The 18,886-nt window shown below is 42.3% G+C and overlaps 1 protein-coding gene across 9 annotated transcripts in view; it reads left to right on the forward strand.

Moving 5' to 3' along the window:
* Positions 1–6,220: 6,220 nt before the first annotated feature.
* The window catches only part of CPSF6 (cleavage and polyadenylation specific factor 6), a 38,385-nt gene continuing 25,719 nt past the window's right edge, over positions 6,221–18,886 (forward strand). For 5 of the 9 annotated variants that reach the window (XR_007504611.1, XR_007504612.1, XM_049792047.1 and 2 more), the window contains exons 1-3: positions 6,221–6,361; positions 14,767–14,976; positions 16,890–16,993. Coding sequence is in view for 7 of the 9 variants with exons in the window: in XM_049792047.1 (XP_049648004.1) it covers positions 6,302–6,361; positions 14,767–14,976; positions 16,890–16,993 (374 nt within the window). In the remaining 2 variants the exon portion in view is untranslated. The remainder of the gene's footprint in view (positions 6,362–14,766; positions 14,977–16,889; positions 16,994–18,886) is intronic. The other 4 variants (XM_049792044.1, XM_049792049.1, XM_049792050.1 and 1 more) reach the window with 2 other exon arrangements.

The following is an 18,886-nucleotide window of genomic DNA, read 5'->3' on the forward strand; positions in this document are numbered from 1 at the left end:
TGGCTGGCACTCTAGGTGTGACATTCTCACAAATTCAATAGGTGTTTTTGGAAATTTCAGTCCAAATGTCTCCATTTGATTAAAATAAATACCATGGTACACGTACCTAACTTACAGAGAGAGAGAGAGTTAATTAATATACTATAACATTTGTAAAATATATAATAAACTCAGATTTAAAGTGTTGGGAAAATGTGAAATAATTACGAGTACTTTGTGTATTTTCTGTAACATGAAATTAAGTTGGGCTAAAACTAATTCAGAATGAGACCTTACACACCAGAAGTTAATTATTAGATAGGAAAATTATTTATTCCTAAAACACCTTTAAAATTCCTAAAGAAATAAGCTTGTTGAGAATAAGGAATGCTTTTCTTCCACTAAGCTGGTAACAGCAAAGCATGTTCTTTTTAGACACATGAAAACAACGCTGAAGCACTCCTTGAGAATGGTCTTGAAAACTGCAACTTTGCTGTATTACAAGTATTCTCACAGTAAGTCTGGTGGTGTCAGCTCACCAGCGCACACAGCTTTCATCAATTCATATTCTGCTTGTTTGCTTCCCTTTGCTGTCTTTAAATCTAAACCTTTGTCCTGTAACAACTGTAATGAGCGCACACATAATTGTGGTTTATGGTGTGCACAGTGGTTGACGGCTCCTCCTCTGGGGTGAGTCCCCTCCACCCTGAATTACAGCAGTGATTTATTCTGCAGCGCCCTCAAGACCAAACCCCTGGGCTATCTGTGCAGCCTCATCCCTCCAGCACTCTCAGGGCGTGTTGGAAGGAAAACCCCTGAACCGCTGTTCTTCCCTGCTCTCTCTGCAGGCAGGATGGCCCCCAGGAGAGCCGCAGATGAGAGCGATCCCTGTTCCCTGTTGCACTTCTGCAAAGGTGAATGGTGCAGCCTGTCCTGCTGCACCTGCCTGCTGTACCCCAGCACAGCCACTCCTCAAAATCTCAGTGGTACAAATGGGACACCCAACCCCTCTGCTGCAATCCCAGCAGTGGGATAGGGGTTGGGACTTGCCACACCATGAAAAACACCATCCCGGCAGCAGGAGCGATGAGCTCCCGGAGGCCATCGGCATGGACACGTCCCCTCTGACCATCGCTAACTGCTTACGCGGACATCACTCAGCAGAGCTGCATAGACACAGACGAGGACCACTGTAAGACAGGACGGCATACTGTTTGAAGACCATACATTGCTTTCCAGTTCCAGACTAATTCTGTTTATTTATAACACAGTAACGATAGACATTGCTACACCTGAAATCTGGAAGTGTACAAGTTTCAAAAAACCAAACCTGAATGTCATGGAGGAGGCTTCTCTTGTCTGAAACTGTACCTCTAAATAGCTGAGCTTGAAAGAGAGGAAGCCTGGAGAACAGTCTTGTACCAGCCTGGCCTCAAAGTGCTAAGGCAGGTGCAATACGTGAGTGAGCAGTGAAGACTCCTGCTATCAGAAGTAAACAGAAATTAAAAAGGAAAAAGAAAATGAACAGAAACCTATGCAACTAAGTTATCCCAGAGCAAAAAAGCTTTGAAAAATCAAAACCATCTGAAAGTGATCTTGACAGTGCCGTTCCTTTGTCTGTATATGCGTATAGCCCATTCAGAGAAAGAAAGAGATGTTTCATGCACTTAACACGTTGAGGAGGTTTCAGTCAATTTAGAAGAGGAGATTAACTGCAGAAAGGTATTGCAAAAAATAGATTAGTGCTGATCTTAAGGGTAAAAACAAAGTTTAGGAGAGGTTTTTAAGCAAAGAGAAAGTGAAGCTATCCAAAAAACAGTGTGTGATTTAAAGGTGAAAATTCAGTTTCATGCTTTTCCTGGAGGTAACTGACCCTTCTGATTAACAGCTCATATGGAAGTGGATTCAAACGGGGGCAACTGAATTTGTTATCGCCTCTTGCACTATACTTACCTTCTCTAATATACCTTCCTGCCTCGAGGGTTGGGATATCCATGCCATTTGCAAATCATCTCCTGATTACCCGTAATTTTCAAGCTGGCTCTGAACCACAGAGTGAACAGCTAAACCAAGAGAATGAGCAGGCTGATGGACAGTTGGGGGGGGGGGGGGGAAGATGGAACACTATGCTCACATGTATGAGCCCAGAACAATTAAATACCTACAGAAGGACAACTCTGGGCAAGAGATGAATAATACCAGCTATTTTCCTACAATAGCTGTGTCAGTAGGAGTTCTTGTAGATGCCCTTCAGTTTCAAGTTACACTTAATCCAAACTAACTGTGAGCTGCAACCAGAAGAGGAGGTGATATTCCTCCTTTCCCAGCACAGGCTGTTGCTGCCTTTGTTTGGGAATGGAAACATGACTGTCCCTTTCCTTGTCAGCCTGCAGTTACATTGAAGTTAATAGAACTTGAAATTTCAGTCTTTGAAAGCAAGTATGCAAACAAGGATTTGTGCCTGTTTGCGACCTCATTTGGAACACAACATTTTTTCTCATTTGTTGTCTGTGCAGTTTTATAAACTGAGATACTTCAGTGGAAAAAACTATTTCTTATACTTTAGAGTGTACAGACTTTTATGATTTGGATAATTTTTTTTAATTATTATTTTAGAACAATAAAAGAACGTGCAGAGTGGCTCCAGGCAGCTTTGGAAAGATCAAAAGCTTCAGGACTACAACTAAAGGAACAAAACATATTCAATACTGTTGGACTAACATAGCTGGGACATAAGTTTATACAACAAAACATACATTGTGCAGATGTCAGCTAAGCCAAAGCCTCTTCTGATTTTGAGTACTATCCTGATTAACACAGCATTTTTTCTTATCTTATATCTTATCTTTTCACTTGTTATCTATAACATTACTGCATGAACAGTTTACTCTGATATTAAAATAAAAAGTCTGTTTGAAAATTCCTGTACCATTGTCAGTCTCAATTCGTCAGGGAAATTTCTAAATTTTTTTTTTTTAATGTAAAGATATATTTTTGCTGTGTTGCTGTTAGCAAAACCAGGTAACTTAAAAATGTTATTATATTGAAACTGGTTCTACCACTCTTACTCGAAGTAACACACGCAATACAAAGGAGTGGGAAAAGTGTTCTCCTCTCCTTTGTCTTGCAGCAGTAACATCCTAGTAGAAAAGGCTCCAAAAGGCCTTGGAGAGGAAAGCGTGGAGAGGTCTTGCAGGCTAGCACAACATGCGTCATAAGGTTCTCAGAGCACCAGCTGCTGCTTTTATGTTCAAAATGAGGATTATACTTGAATTTGCATTGTTACGGCACAGGAGACCAAAGGAACAATATACAAATAAATAGGCTCTTGTGGATACAATGAGAAACATGGACTTAACATATAGGCCACTTTCTTACACAGAGCTGCCAGTGTCCCTTTTTCCTCCCTCTTTTTATATCAAGGGAGCTCCAGCTGTTGTTGTCAGATAAAAGAATGTCTCATGGTGTGAAAGAGGAGCTGATGGAAGGCACCAGTTCATCTGCCGCCACTCATTCTCATGTTGGGCTATGGGTTTGGAAGCTGTGCAATTACTTCATAACCCACGGCTTTTGCTGCCCCCAGCAAACCTTACCAGGACTCTTCTCCCAGACCAACCTGTACCACCAATAACTCCTTCTCTCATGACTACATTTCTATTTCAGCCCATGTTCTACCTCAGCCTTCTGAATTTTGCCGGGTGAAGGCAACATACGGTCTAAATAATTTTGACGCGTACAAAACACAAAGCATTAACATTTTCACTAGAGTGGATCAACTCTTAAGATACTCCATAGTGAGATTATAAATCATAAAGAAGCTATTGCTGACCATGGGAAAGATGAAGATATATTTAGTGGGTCTAGTCATGAAAAGAATGAAAACACAGCAGAAAGTAAATAGAACAGCTTGCATAATATTTAGTCTCCTACATCGTTTACAGAATTTGGTTAATGGTATGTATACAAGAATTAAAACGCTCACAGCCTATTCTGTACGTGCCTGTGGGCAGTAAATCTAGCAAGTCAAACTATTCAGAAATGCTCCAAAATGGTAAAGCCTCCTGAGCACGAAACACAGCACAGGGCAGGGGGTCCAAGGGCTTCACTGATCACCCTTCATTATCTTAAAGAGCAAAGAAGAGGTGATGCCTTTTCCTCTTCAAATACCCCCCTACGGGGTCCCTCAAATGCTACTGGCAATCCCTGAGGTGGTTTCTGAGGTGACTGTAATGACTTTCTCATTCATATTTAATTTTCTTGCCCTTTTAAACATCATTACAATCTATGCATAACTTTCTTAAGATATTCGGACGCATATAAAACATCCACCTGCAGACAATCTGCAAATTCTAATGTGAATTTTTGTCAGATCACTAGGATAGCAAGGGTTAAGTTTTCCTGACTTCAGTAACTTTGTTCAGTGTGGCCAGAAATATTAAGCATCACAGTGTTTCATTCTGTTCTGTAGAAGACTAGTCAATAAATCAGGTCATCATTAAGCAAACACGTGAACCCAATAGATCTAAATACTTTAACAGTACCTGAAGGCACTGTGGCAAATCCAGAAGTGAATCTTCCTTGCAAAACCAATGAATCATTTAATTGACGTCTGACTTGTGCACTCATAAATGCGAACTTGTACTTCTAACCTGTGATCAAACACAGGATTATCAATCATAATGGTAACATTAAAAAGTTCAATTAAGGCTTTTTGTTTGTTTGTTCCTAAAGTGTTTTTTTTCAGGTGATATGCTGAACCGTTCCAAAGGGTAAGGGATCTGCTACTTCCTCTAACCAGGAGACTCTGTCAACAGAGTTGAAAACAAACTCAATTACAGGGTTTCTGGATTCCAGAATTACTAACACCAGGAATGACATGAGGTCTGCAGCTGATAAATTTTAATGTACCACAAGCTGGAGAAGAGCTCCAGGAATGACCTGTGTCCGTGCTAGAGGTTATTTCGGGACTGTCAGCAGGTGTGCTCCACAGCACATCCTTTGCTGTGGTTCTCTGATTTTTCAGCTCTTTTCTGGTCTGTTCATCTTTCCTTCCAATGGAGACTACAACGTGGGGGCAGCAAGGTAGACAGGGATGGTCTGTTCCCAAGTCCTGGCCCCAACGTGAAGTCAGGGCAGTTTGGGACATGGATGCTGATCCAGGAATTGGAAGTACTGCCAGTCACGGAAAAAGAAATTTTGAGTCCAGCTAAAGATAACGCTTAGCATTTTTACTCCTTGCGGTGATGTTTTTTACGTTATTTTAATTCAGTCTGAGAAACACAAGCTTCTTGCTCTCAGTTCATGGTAAGGTAAAAAAGGCAGCTTTATCTTTGGATGTGCAACATAACGTACAACGCAGATCACCTACGAAGTAGTAGAACACTATGCGCATTGTGCGTTACGCTCCAGGAGACGCTCACTGGTTTTGAATCATCTGGGGCGTAAACGTGGATCTGGGCAAGAGGCACATTCATTCAAAAACAACCTGAAGCTGTCTTTGCAACCCTATCAGTTCTGAATGCATGAAAAAAATAAATAAATAAAATCTCTTGATCTGACACTCGTTTTCTTCACTTTGCGACGTTAAAGCCGAGCTCTGTACCAGCACGGTACTTCATAGAGTCCGGCTGAACACAGGAGAGCGTGTGCTGGCTTGTGTCCTTTCTGCACAAGGTACTGCGCTCCTATGCCCAGCCTCTGCATCCCTGGTTTGGAGACGTGGCACTCTGCTTCATTTTACAGATGTTAATTGAAGTCCTTGGCTATTCACAGCAATCAAGGCGCTTCTCCTCAGCCGGGCAGCGCTCCCCCGGGGGAGCGAGGCTGAGCGGGGAAGGAAACACGAGCAAGCACCCAGCAGAGCTTGCCTCAGCCCCATTCCCCGAGACAGAGAAGCCTCCCCCCAGCCCTGCAGGACACCCCACACGGCGAGGGCCCAGCGCCGCCGGCCCCGAGCCCCGCGCTCCCCTCACAGGCTGAGGCTCCGCCAGTCCGCTGCCTCAACATGGCCGCTCCCGCGAGGGCGGGGGACGCGCGAGCGGACCCAGAGGCGGGAAGGGGCCCGCGCGGGGGCGGGGACTTGGCTAGGCGGGGCGGGGCGGACCCGGCGCCGGGGGTGGGTGGGGCTTCTCCAGCTCCGCCTTCCCTCCCCGCTCCTCCCTGGGGCAGCCGCCACTTCTGCAGTTGCCGGAAGCCCCCTTCCCCCGCCCCTTCTCGCGCGGAAGTGACGCCTCGCTCCCCGCCCCCTCCCTCCTTCCCTCCCCCCTCCCTCCCGGCGGCGGCGGCGGCGGCGGCTCCGGTCCGGGCGCGGCCGGGCGGGATCATGGCGGACGGCGTGGACCACATCGACATCTACGCCGACGTGGGCGAGGAATTCAACCAGGTACGCGCCGGCCGGCCCGGCCCCTCCCCTCCTTTCCTCTTCCTTCGCCGCCGCCGCCGCCGCGCCGCCTGCAGGCCCCTCAGCGAGGCGGCCGGGCCGGGCCGCGCCGCCGTTGCCGCCGCCGCCGCCGCCGCCGCCATTGTTCGGCCGGCTACCGCCGCCGGGCTTTTCCCGCCGTCGCCGAGGGCGCGGATCGGGGCGGGGGACGACGAACGACGACAAGGCCGCGCCTCAGGCCCGGCCGGTCCGGCGGGTGTTGGCGGGCAGCGCCGGCCGCGGTCTCTGAGGGGAGGCTGCTGGCGGGCAGGGCGCGGGAGAGGCCGCGGTGCGCCGGGAGCGAGCGCCTTCCCTTTCTCCCTCCTTTTCCCTCCCTTCTGAAGGCAGGAGCGGCTCCAGATCCCTCTGCCGCCCCGCGCAGGAGGAGGCCGTAGGGGACGGGACCCCTCCCGGATGCGGTGGGGAGAGCAGCTCCTTCCCGGCGGCTGAGGGGAACCGCTGCCATTGTTCGGAGATGAATAAAAAAAAAAAAAAAAAAAAGGCGCCGAGCGGTAACAGTTTCTCAGCCGCTCTTTGCGGGGGAGGCAGGACTAGTGCGGATTTGTTCTGCAGCGCTGGAGAAACTATCTCCCTTTTTTTATGTTGGGTGGATTTTGTTTTGGTTGTTTTTTTTTGGTTCGCTGTTCTCTCCCTAGTCGTTACGAAAGTCGCACGGCTCTTCTTTAGAGGAGGAGCTCTATTCTAGTGAGGAAGTGTGGATGAAATAAACACAACTTCCCTGGATTGCAAGCCGTCCGCTTTTCTAGTTCTTTTCTTGCCCCTCATCTTTCCCAAAAAGCAGTGTGCCTACTTTCCTACCAAAACCTGATGTTCCTACCCGTTTTGTGTGCCATCTGTCATGTTTGTGGCTCTTGCACTTCTCCAGGTTGTGTTGCCCCAGATTGCATTGTTCCTGCCCTAGAACATAAATCACCGAGAACAACTGCACTTTCACACCTTTACTGGGCTTACAGTTGTATGCCTGCCTGCCCTACGCAGAACTGGGAAGTAGGTAACAGGCTGTGGAAGTCACAGTTAATTTGGAAAGCAGCTTATAACTACCTCAGGAAACTTTAATTCTTTAGATATTTATTGATAAAGTAATTCAGAAGATTAGTGATCTCCTAAAGGTATACTATAAAAAATTGCCATACCAACGAGCAGATGATGGAGAGGACTGATTTGCTGCCTACACATGAAGGTTTGTTCCTTACAGCTGAAGACCCATTATATGAATTTAAATGGGGATGGACCCTTGGACAAATACCATTTAGCATAAAAGTACATCTCTTCAGTTTCTTTAATAACTTGGTTTTGGTTTAATCAGTTCCAGGTAAAACACTGATAGGAAATCAAGTTTTTAATAAAAAACCTCATTTGAATCCAGTAGTGTTTGTGTAAGTTCAGGTGTGCAGAAGTCCTCACAGTAGAATAGTTCTGTGCTGTAAGTGTAGTGCAGACAAATACTTTTGCCAGAACAAAAGTGATGGGGGTGCTCTGTTGCACTCACAGGGTCCTGGTCCAGGTTGTTGTTAATATTGATGCTCCCTGTAGCCATGGTGCAAAGAAGGGTGATGGTACAGATGAAGACAGTCTTGTGGTAATTTGGTTTGGCTTATTCCAGCGGTCAGGAGACCCTTTTGCTCTTTTTGCTGTATTCACCCCAGTTGCTCTCCTGCTGGGGCTGCGTTTCTGTAGTCTGCTTCATCAGTTTGTGATCCTTGCAAGATATAGGGCAGAAAAGTGAGAAGAGGCTGGTGCCCCTTTTCCCTCAGCTTGGCTTTGTTTTGTGGTTGGTCTTTCTTTTGCCCCCAAATTTTGCTGTTTGTTCTTTTCCAAGTTTCATTTTTGTGACTTTCATGTTGTCTCAGGACCTGCTCAGTTGAACTATATTACTTTAAAATAGAAAGTTTTACTGAGAGTGACACCTCTGCACTTTCCCGTTTTCTTCTGTCAAGTACAAAAGAAGGCTAGTTTTTACTGCCTACACTATTACTACTTCTGACATCATTGTGATGTCAGCTTCTGTAAGCTTCTATTCATGAATTACCGTTTCTGACTTGAAGCTGACAGCTTAAATTGGTAAGACGGGACATGGTTGATCTGTGGATGGCTGAAGATGACAGTTAAGAAAATGCTGTAGGGAGAAAGTGATTTGCATTACTTGTTTGTTTATGTAGCGGACATTTTACGGAATGCCATACTTGTAGGGAAAAATTGCTTTATGTGTAAAGCAATAAGCTGTTGTTTTTTGATTGTGTTGTGCTACGTTAATTTGACTTAATATTTGTTCACGTTGGACTACAGTTTTGCCGGTAGCAGGAACTGAAAAATATACTGTGTAGCTTAGTTGTTCTGGGTACAGTATAACTATTTATACTCAAGCTGGGACAAAACTTTTGTTTGCATCTGTAGTAAATTAAGACTTTTAGGGCTACTTAGGACTTGTGGCTGGATGAGCTGCCTTGGGTTGTTTTATCTTGTTCTGGGCCTCAAGGTACTCATCTTTGAAGCTCTTTGGGGATTTCTTTTTTTTTTCTAATGCCTTTTTCCAGGAGAAGGGAGGGTGGAATGTTCTGCTTGATTAGCGCTTAATGAACCACAGGTTATAAGGGTGAAATAAAGACAACAGAGCCATGGGTTTACAAGCTGGCTAAGATGGATGACAACTAAGAACTGTCTTGGGTTGTATTTAGTGTTGGTTGCAATGAGCTAACTTGACTTGAAGTCTGATCTTTTTAATGAAAATGCATCTTTCCCATTCCATCTGGAGCTCATCAAAACTATGTCTGTCAGTGTTGCCTCTTAGTCTTTCATGAACTTACTGTTCATCATTATTGTATTCTTTGTCCTTGGGCTTACAGTTTTACTCAATTTGACTCCCACCAGCTGTATTTATTTTTTTTTAAATCATGCTTTCCCTTTTTTTTAGGCTTTTTTCTGCCTTTTTTGCGTGTTTTTTTTTTGCTCCTCTCCTTTTTTATTTTCAGAACTTGGTTGAGTCATTTTCCATTTTGTTCTTCTAAGCTGGCTTCCCCATCCAGTGGTCTTTCGTCTTTATGTAAAGTCTCATTTTGAGATGAGAGTCTCATAAACGTAGTACTTCCTGCATACATTGCTTGTAAGCTGTAAGAAATATGTACTGCATGGCATATTTTACTTTGACCATCTCCCTAGGTGTTATTCATCTTGCTCTTCAAGAAACAGATCTGTGCTTCACATGAGAACTACATTATCTGCATACAAATGGCTGAGGCTGGCATTCTCTTGATGGCAGGTGACCGCAGTAAGATTAGGGCCGCTTTAGCAAATATCGGGGTATGTTTTTGTACACAAAAGCCTAGAGTATCGGTGCGTGATACTGAGATAAGGAGGAGCCAGTGCATGAGGACAGCTTGGATCTGACTCAAGGTTGCCTGCAACTTTGGCCAGCAAACCCAGTTACTTTCCTGCAGTCACGAAGATGTGACCGTGTGTTGTCAAATTCTCTGATGCTCTGATCAGCTTTGCATTTCCCAAGTTTGTTTTTTCACATAGACACATGCACATAATTAAACAGTAAAAACCTGGTTTTATTATACATATTATATGTATGTATACATATAAAAATCCTTCTGACCAAGCAGAGGATACAAAACAATTTAAGGATTCTAATGCTGTGGAAAAAGCGCTTGCTTTGTTTATACTCTAATGAGTATACTTGCATAGTTGCATTGTAGATATGTCTAAACATGCCCGTAGTGTTGTAGTTTGATATTTAAATGCTAACAAATTAGAAATGAAAGAGTTTTGATTTTGTATTTTGTAACTGGATAATAAAAGTGATTTAGATGGAGTAAGCAGCTAAGAGGCTAATTATCTGGAAACCTCTGTGGCTACGGATTCTTAGGAATGTGTTAGTTACTCTCTTGGCTTCTTATCTGTACCACAGAAAAAAAATTATTTTTTTGTGTAATAAATAATAAAAGCTAGCATTTAATGGCCACATAAACCAGGTTATTAAAAACAGCCTTTATATCAGGAGGACAGTTATCTCATTATGGGAGGGGATGGACATATTGTGGTATAATAAATTTCTACTCAGAAGGACAGAGCTGTCCTGTTCATAAAAAACCATAAGCTGGCAGACCTGTGTTCATTATAAAATTATATGCAATAAGGTATTGCACATACTATTTCATCAGTTCTGTTGATCTGCTGAAGGGGGTCTGGGGAAGAGATAACCTTTGTATATTAGCAAATATCAAACTACAAAGAAAACTTGAAACCATCTCATCTGGTGCCTCTTAGCTTTGTTCTAATGCAAACAGCAATATCACCTACATTTAATTTATACTTTTGACTACTTGTGAATTTTTAGTTACTCTATTTGACAAGCGATCAGATTGCTTAAATTTTAGTGGTGTGCCAGTTGTAGAGCTGAGAGTGTTTGGGCCTGTAGAGTAAACATGAATTTTATGGTCTAACAAACTTGTCCACCGTGGTGGATGGTTCTGCCACAGGCAGTGTGCTATTTTAGAAACATCAAAGGCCTGCTGATTTGTTAAGGTTCCTGTGTGTGTTCAGGCAGCTAATCGAAACCAGAAAGATTTTTGCTTATCTCTTTAACTTGTTATTCTTCAGGATCTACAAACTTTAAAAAGTCAGCATGCTAATGTGTATTTAGAGTTTTTGACCCCATACACTGTAGCTTGAATTAAAAAAGTAAGGGAGGAGCTGAATAATTTGCTTTTTCGTAATTGAATGTTTTTTTGAGAAACGATAGCAATTGTTTTCATTTAAACCACCAATTTTTTTTAATGTCTTTTTGGAGGTGTAATTTAGTGTTTAACTCTTAAATTGAACAGAGTTGAGCAGAAAAAGCAAGTCTCAGAGATGTATGTACACTTTAAAGAAATCTTATTTAAAAAAAAAATTCCAAAACAGCATTTGTAATGGGAGTGACCAGTTCTCAGCAACTCAGAGGAGTATGGCTGCTAAGTTCCAAGAAGAAATTACACTTTTAATTTGTCCCTTCTAGATATGACCGTGATGTTCCATGTGTTTATGGCTTTGATATTTGAATGTTGCAAAACACTGTGAAGGGTAATTAAAATACAAAATATTAAGGGAGGGCTGAGTAACTGGAAGTGTAACAGTTAGTCTGGCATGAATATTTGAGAGCGTTATCTTTTAAGTACCCTTTTTATTCATCCAGTCCCACTTAATAGCACAGAATGTGGAGTCTCAGTCCTCGTTTTCCAGAGCAAATGGTCTGGTATTTCAGATTGTGGTCTAGTTAAAACATGGGATTTGGAAATGTATTGCTACTCCAAGTCGGTTATAGAGGGGCCAGAATATTGATGCTGACTTTGTTTCTTAGCATGTTTATCTGTAAGATTGTGAATGACTATAATTGAGTAGAAATAATTTTCCTTTGTGCTTGATGGTCTTCTCTTAACTAAGGAAGTTGAAAGAGGTCCAAAACAATTCCTGGTATGGGCAGAGCATTTGTTGAAATAGCCAAGACTAGAGAAGTAATGCTTCCTGTATTCTTTTTCTTACTCTTCTGCATCTGGGAAAGAAGGGTGTGTTTAGGTAAGTTTCCATGGTACATGTATGAAGGAGGAAGGGTTGTGGGATCTTCTGCAACAGCCATCGAGACACCTCTCTCCCGTCTACACTTGCAGTTGCTGACTCAGATCATTCTTAATCATCTAACCACACACCTTGTTGACAGACTGGTAACTGAATTCTATGCTGATGCAAAACCAGCACGATGTAAGAAGAGATTATAGTGAACAACATCAGGGTTTCTGTTGTGTTTTTATTGATTTAAATTAAGGCACTGATGCTGTTGGGTGCCCCCCCCCCCCCCCCCCCCCAATTACATGCAGACTGTGCTGCCCTGCTGTTTCTCTCCCTCTCCTTTGATGGTGACCTGAAAGCCTATGTGATAGAAACTTGATCTGTTTCAGAGGAGTTTCTTGCCACTAGGGAAGTGCAGCAGAGCTGTGGACTGCTGCCTACTCTGGTATTTTGGCAATGCTGACTTTAGCTTTCTCAGAGGGGATAGGTTAGTGTACATCTGCTGTAAGACTGGTGGCTGCCCATTTGGATCTGTCTACCAAGACTAAATTCTACTTCCCTGAAGTCATCATCCATACACACAGATGACTAGAATTACTGCATGTTTAGCAGAGGATTTCCTTAATTGCCTTGTGACATCATCCTTAATCTTGCTAGAAGATGTCATGTTTAGGCCTGTCCCAGGCTGTTCTTTGAACCTACTTTCATTAGCTGTGATGATAGGAGGAATCAAACTGAGACAGAGAACTGGACAGACTAGGTGAAAATATGAAATGCTTACTTAATGTAATGATGATAAACTTATCTTAAGATAAATTCTCTGTTGAAGTTTAGGGTGTATTGGGACAGTGCAGTTTACTGAGGATCAAATCTTCTTGATTGACAATGCTAAAACTTAGCTTACTTGTTTTGGTGTTTTTTTGGTTTTTTTTTTTCTGTTTTAGCGATACCCTCACTGTATGAATACCAGTTCATAATGAATGTTTTCTTATTTTCAAGACAGCTGAGCATCTGATGATGGTTGTGGATATATTGGGTTTTCAATCAAGATTGCTAGCTTTGCAGCCTCTTTTCTGTGGAATCCAACTTGATTCTCTCTAGTCACTATATCTGGTATCTTGAACTATTCTATCTAGGATGTTTGTGTGGGCTTCTAGATAGAGATTTACAAGATAGTGGATGCTGAAATATCTCTGATATCAAACATGGTAAGGTGGTTTCTGTTCTGGATCAGGGTGAAGTCCAGGAATCCTCTGCAGGCTTTTGAAGTCCAACTTTTGCATGTGGCAAAGCAAGCTATGAAAGTCAGTATAAAAGCTGAAGGTTAACATTAAACACTGCTCGGATCTCCTAAGCTTTGTCAGACCACTGTTGTTCACTGAGAAGTTATTGCCTTCCTGTCAGTAGACATTTAGATGGTGCCTCTCCTTCACACAGATTGGGCTGTTCGATTGTAAGTGATTGGTAGGATAGTAAAAAAGGATAGCAGTGTCCCATTGTGGAGTTGATCACCGTTGAATATGGTGAGTGACAGTATATAAGATGAAAAATATCAAGTATCAAAAGAAGTCTTTGTTTCAAAAATAGTTCCTTAATGCAAATATACAACACCCAGCTTCATTCATATTTGGAGTTAAGCAATCCCACTGGTTAAGGTTACGTTGTATTTTAAAAAAAGATTTTACATGTTTTTGTGAAGGAGATTATTATCATTTGCAGTCAACATGTTTTACCCTTCTCTTAATTGTCTGCCTTTGGTGATGACAGCACAGCTGTCTCTATAATAAAAAGTAATATGGGTCGGTAGTAGCACATCAGCAGATTGAGGCAGTCAGTGCTTAGGCCCCTCCGTCTACCCAACACGCTGTTTGCATGGTCTACTTCAGATGAAATTTAGTCTGGCTTTTAGGACCAAATATTCCTACCACACTTCTGATTCAAAGCTATCTGAAGGACCACGGATTGATCTTGACCTCTCTGTTCCAATTTAGTAGGTAGGATGCAGTTGTTGAGCACATGAAGCCGAGCTTCTGGAAGGAAACTCGCTTCCATTCCCTCTGAAAGGAATCTAGTTCACTTGGCTAGAGCTGTGCTGTAACCTGTACCAACCCAAGGGAGAAGGGAGTGATTCACTCCAAAACCCCACGCTGTTTTTCTGAACCAAAATGTTCCAGAGGCAGACTTATGCTGTAGAATAGTCCCTCTGTAGCCCATGAATAAATAAATGTTTAATAAATATAAACCCTTGGGTTTATTAAATTTAATGAAACAAAATAGAATTCTGTCCCTGTCTGGCCCCTCTGTGAATGAGGAGATAAAAATCAAGTTAGGAATGCAGTAGAAATCTGAAAGGTAGAATGCGCAGTTTGTCAGTAGGGTTCTTGAAACTTGGTCTGTTTACTCTACCAAATGTTTTGATGGAATAAAGATTTGCTTGAGAAAGAATGTTAGCCTCTCATTTTGCACGTTGCTCATGTCTCTAATTCTGGGAGTAGGGCTTGTGGGATTTTTGGATTTCTGTTTATATTAAAAGGGCAAAAGTATTGCAAAACAGTGGCCAGAGGTACTTTTTGTGGATTTTTTTTTTTCTGTTCAGTTTAGAATATAATAGAAGTCATAAGAATTTTATATACTTTAATGTGGATAAAACTGGGGCTTAGCTTTTTAGTGGGAGTGTTGTGTAGATGTTGGATGAGACTTGCCATGTCTGTGGAATGTGGCAGCTATCACAGCATTTTGTTGCAAGTGAGTTTTAAGAGTGTTTAATGTTAAATATAATCAAGGTGTCTTTTGTATTTTAGGAAGCTGAATATGGTGGACATGATCAGATTGATTTATATGATGATGTAATTTCTCCATCTGCGAATAATGGAGATGCCCCAGAAGATCGTGATTACATGGATTCTCTCCCACCATCTGTTGGGGATGATGTAGGTAAAGGAGCTGCACCAAATGTTGTCTATACATATACTGGAAAAAGAATTGCCTTGTACATTGGAAATCTTACTTGGGTAAGTATCCTATTACTATTTAGGTGTAGCCAGGAATTTTATAGTTATGAACATAGTTCTTTGTAAATATTTTTGGCTTAAAAATTATTTTAAATTAATAGTACAGCAAAGCAAGTGGGTTTTTGTTGTTTTGGGTTTTTTCTTTTATCTGAAATTTAGTAAGCCTGTCTGGAGCTGTCTTGATGTCTAAAAGATCAAGGAAATCTTCAGTAAATATGAACTTTAAAGTTTCCTCTTGTGTTTTAACTGTTATGAAGGGGTATTTGTGCTACCACTTTCTTAAGGTTTTCAGAGAGCTGAATGAAAGAGGAGAACAAGCTTAAATTATCAAATACTGTATGTCTGGAGATACTTAAGACTACTGAATGAACCTTTTTTTTTAGTAAACCCTTGCTGAAGTTTTTAGTTTAAAAAGGAACTGGAAGGTTCTCAGGGATTTTCTTGAAATTACTTTGCGCCTTTTTCCACTTCCCTTTCTCCAGGGCAGTGACTCTTCCAACAAAACTGTTTTCAGGTATTTGCCTTGAGGCTTATTTCTGCCATCCTAGGAGTAACAGGTTTGGGATAACTTAATGAACTGCAGTTGCCCTTAAGACAATTACTTTTGTTAGCAGTAAAGCATTTAAAAATCAATTGCAGTTAGGCAAACAAAGTGCAAGAGCTGGTCAGTAGCTGAACTAACTGGCATTTATATCTGTTTACCTGAAATCAAATTATTGCAAGTCCACGCATGAAAAGTTCTCATTCAAGGCTTTTTCCCATCTGATTAATTTCTTCCTAGTGCTAAACTTGGAAAAAAATGCTTTATGGGTGTTTAGGTGTCTTTTCATTGCTTATTACAGTATCCTAATTTCAGGAGCTAAACAGGTAAGTAAAGGAGCAGTTGACTTAACAGTTGTACCATTCTAAAATATACAAATGGAATTAGTAAAATGCACATGAATTAGCTGAGCTCATCCAAGTCAAATGTCACAATTTCTAAAGCAAGTGGCCCAATGTGCGGCAGTTTACCTGTTACCTATTATTAGGCTTAACAAATGAAGTTATCCACAAAAAGTGCATTTATTTACTTTAGCATTGCTATTGTGCTTGTTTTCTTTGTGTTTAGCTCTCAGGAAAGTAATTTGTTGAATTTTTGAAAGAAATCTTGATTTGAGAGAGATCACATAAGTAGTTCAGAATCTTGAAAGCCTGCCTTGCACTTCCCGTATGAAATTTAAAGAGGTGGTGGAGTTACAGACCTAAGAAGAAAACCATAATTATTGGTGTATTTGCGTATCTTCAGATGTGAGTGAAATTGTTAAATGGTACATAGTAATTAATAGGAAGTTACAGCAAGTAGGTTTGGTTAAGTGGAAGCAGTTGTTTCTAACCATAGCTTCTGTACCAGTTTCCCTTCTTTTGTCTGTAAATCCTGCTATTTTTGTGCAAATAATATGTAGTTCACTAAACTCTGATTAGTCAAAGCTCTCACAAAGCACCTGGTTAATACGGCATTTTAAATTGACTTTTTTGTAGAAATAATAGAATCAGTGGGAGAAAAAATGGATCGGGTGTGGAAAAAGTAAGTTACTGAAATAGTTCAGTTGAAGCCTTGCACTCAGAAAACAAAAGTTACTCAAATACAAATTTTTTTCTGCATACTGTAGCTGGTATACTGTGTGGAGGAGTTGATGCAATGTAGCATATGAGGATGTGTGTATATTTTTAAAACTAATTTTCTGAGAATTGTAAAATCTAAACGACTGTTCTCCAAAATTCAGAAAATGTTGACAGCCTGAATAAAGTATTCCTCTTGACCAATTTCACACATGCAAAAAAAAAAAAAAAAAAAAAGGCATGGAAAACTTAGTTGACCTTTTCATGGTGTTTTAGATAAGCTTTCACAGCTTAATATTAAAAATATTTTTCAGTGGACAACAGATGAAGACTTAACTGAAGCAGTTCATTCACTGGGGGTAAATGATATTTTGGAGATAAAATTTTTTGAAAATCGTGCTAATGGCCAGTCTAAAGGGTAAGAACTTGTCATTTGTTTTTTTCTGTAGGTGGACTGAAGTTTGGGAGGGTGGAGAAGGGGAAAGAGTTTCAATTTTCATAACTGTCAGTATGTGAACTGATAATGTTTATTTAACAATGACTGGGTGTATAATTTCATACTAATGACTTAAATTTCAGGCGTAATTTTTTATGACGGTATTGCATGTCTTACTAATTTGTGAGTTAAATCTTGTTGGCACTCTTCATGAAGATTCTACTCCTAGATTTCAGTTTGTGTGGTGGTGATATTTGTTGCTCCTCATAGTGTAAATAGTGTTCCCCTAACCTCCATTATTATATCTTTCTTTACGTGCTTTATTTTCCATTAACTGTTGAAAGTGAGCACTTGAGCCCATTTTTCACTGGCAACCTAATCTTCCTTGCATGAATGTGCCTTTCTCTCTCCTTAGTAATAATGAGAACACACTGAATGCTTAATAATAACTTGATCATATGAATTAATATATAGTGTATTGATACGCTACCAGAAAGCTGCCTTTGCTGTGATATATTTTGATGCATCTTGTACTTGCACTTGTGGTGGTTCTTGTATGTCCTAGAATGAATGAGTCACTGTATCTGTTCTGAAAACTGGACTAAGACCTGTGAGGCAGTTTCTGTATTTAGTTTTCAAGTATTCTTTTGTTTACTGTGTGTAACCTTTTTCATGAGGCATCAGGATATCCAGGAAGTGGGAAAACTGTGGTGTAACTCTTTTCTCTCTCTCTCTCTCCTCTTTTCTCTCTCTCTCTCCTCTTTTCTCTCTCTCTCCTCTTTTCTCTCTCTCTCCTCTTTTCTCTCTCTCTCTCCTCTTTTCTCTCTCTCTCTCCTCTTTTCTCTCTCTCTCTCCTCTTTTCTCTCTCTCTCCTCTTTTTTTCTCTCTCCTCTTTTTTTCTCTCTCTCTCCTCTTTTTTCTCTCTCTCCTCTTTTTTTCTCTCTCTCTCTCCTCTTTTCTCTCTCTCTCTCTCCTCTTTTCTCTCTCCCCCCTCTTTTCTCTCTCCCCCCTCTTTTCTCTCTCCCCCCTCTTTTCTCTCTCCCCCCTCTTTTCTCTCTCCCCCCTCTTTTCTCTCTCCCCCCTCTTTTCTCTCTCCCCCCTCTTTTCTCTCTCCCCCCTCTTTTCTCTCTCCCCCCTCTTTTCTCTCTCCCCCCTCTTTTCTCTCTCCCCCCTCTTTGCTCTCTCCCCCCTCTTTGCTCGCGCTCCCCTCTTTGCTCGCGCTCCCCTCTTTGCTCGCGCTCCCCTCTTTGCTCGCGCTCCCCTCTTTGCGCTCCCCTCTTTGCGCTCCCCTCTTTGCGCTCCCCTCTTTGCGCTCCCCTCTTTGCGCTCCCCTCTTTGCGCTCCCCTCTTTGCGCTCCCCTCTTTGCGCTCCCCTCTTTGCGCTCCCCTCTTTGCGCTCCCCTCTTTGCGCTCCCCTCTTTGCGCTCCCCTCTTTGCGCTCCCCTCTTTGCGCTCCCCTCTTTGCGCTCCCCTCTTTGCGCTCCCCTCTTTGCGCTCCCCTCTTTGCGCTCCCCTCTTTGCGCTCCCCTCTTTGCGCTCCCCTCTTTGCGCTCCCCTCTTTGCGCCCGCTCCCTCCCTCCTCTTTGCGCCCGCTCCCTCCCTCCTCTTTGCGCCCGCTCCCTCCCTCCTCTTTGCGCCCGCTCCCTCCCTCCTCTTTGCGCCCGCTCCCTCTCCCTCCTCTTTGCTCGCGCTCCCTCTCCCTCCTCTTTGCTCGCGCTCCCTCTCCCTCCTCTTTGCCCGCGCTCCCTCTCCCTCCTCTTTGCCCGCGCTCTCTCTCCCTCCTCTTTGCTCTTTGCTCTCTCTCCTCTTTGCTCTCTCTCTCTCTCTCTCCTCTTTGCGCTCTCTCTCTCCCCTCTTTGCGCTCTCTCTCTCTCT

This window comes from Accipiter gentilis, chromosome 34, assembly GCF_929443795.1.
Source record: "Accipiter gentilis chromosome 34, bAccGen1.1, whole genome shotgun sequence".
Classification (NCBI taxonomy): Eukaryota; Metazoa; Chordata; class Aves; order Accipitriformes; family Accipitridae; genus Astur; species Astur gentilis.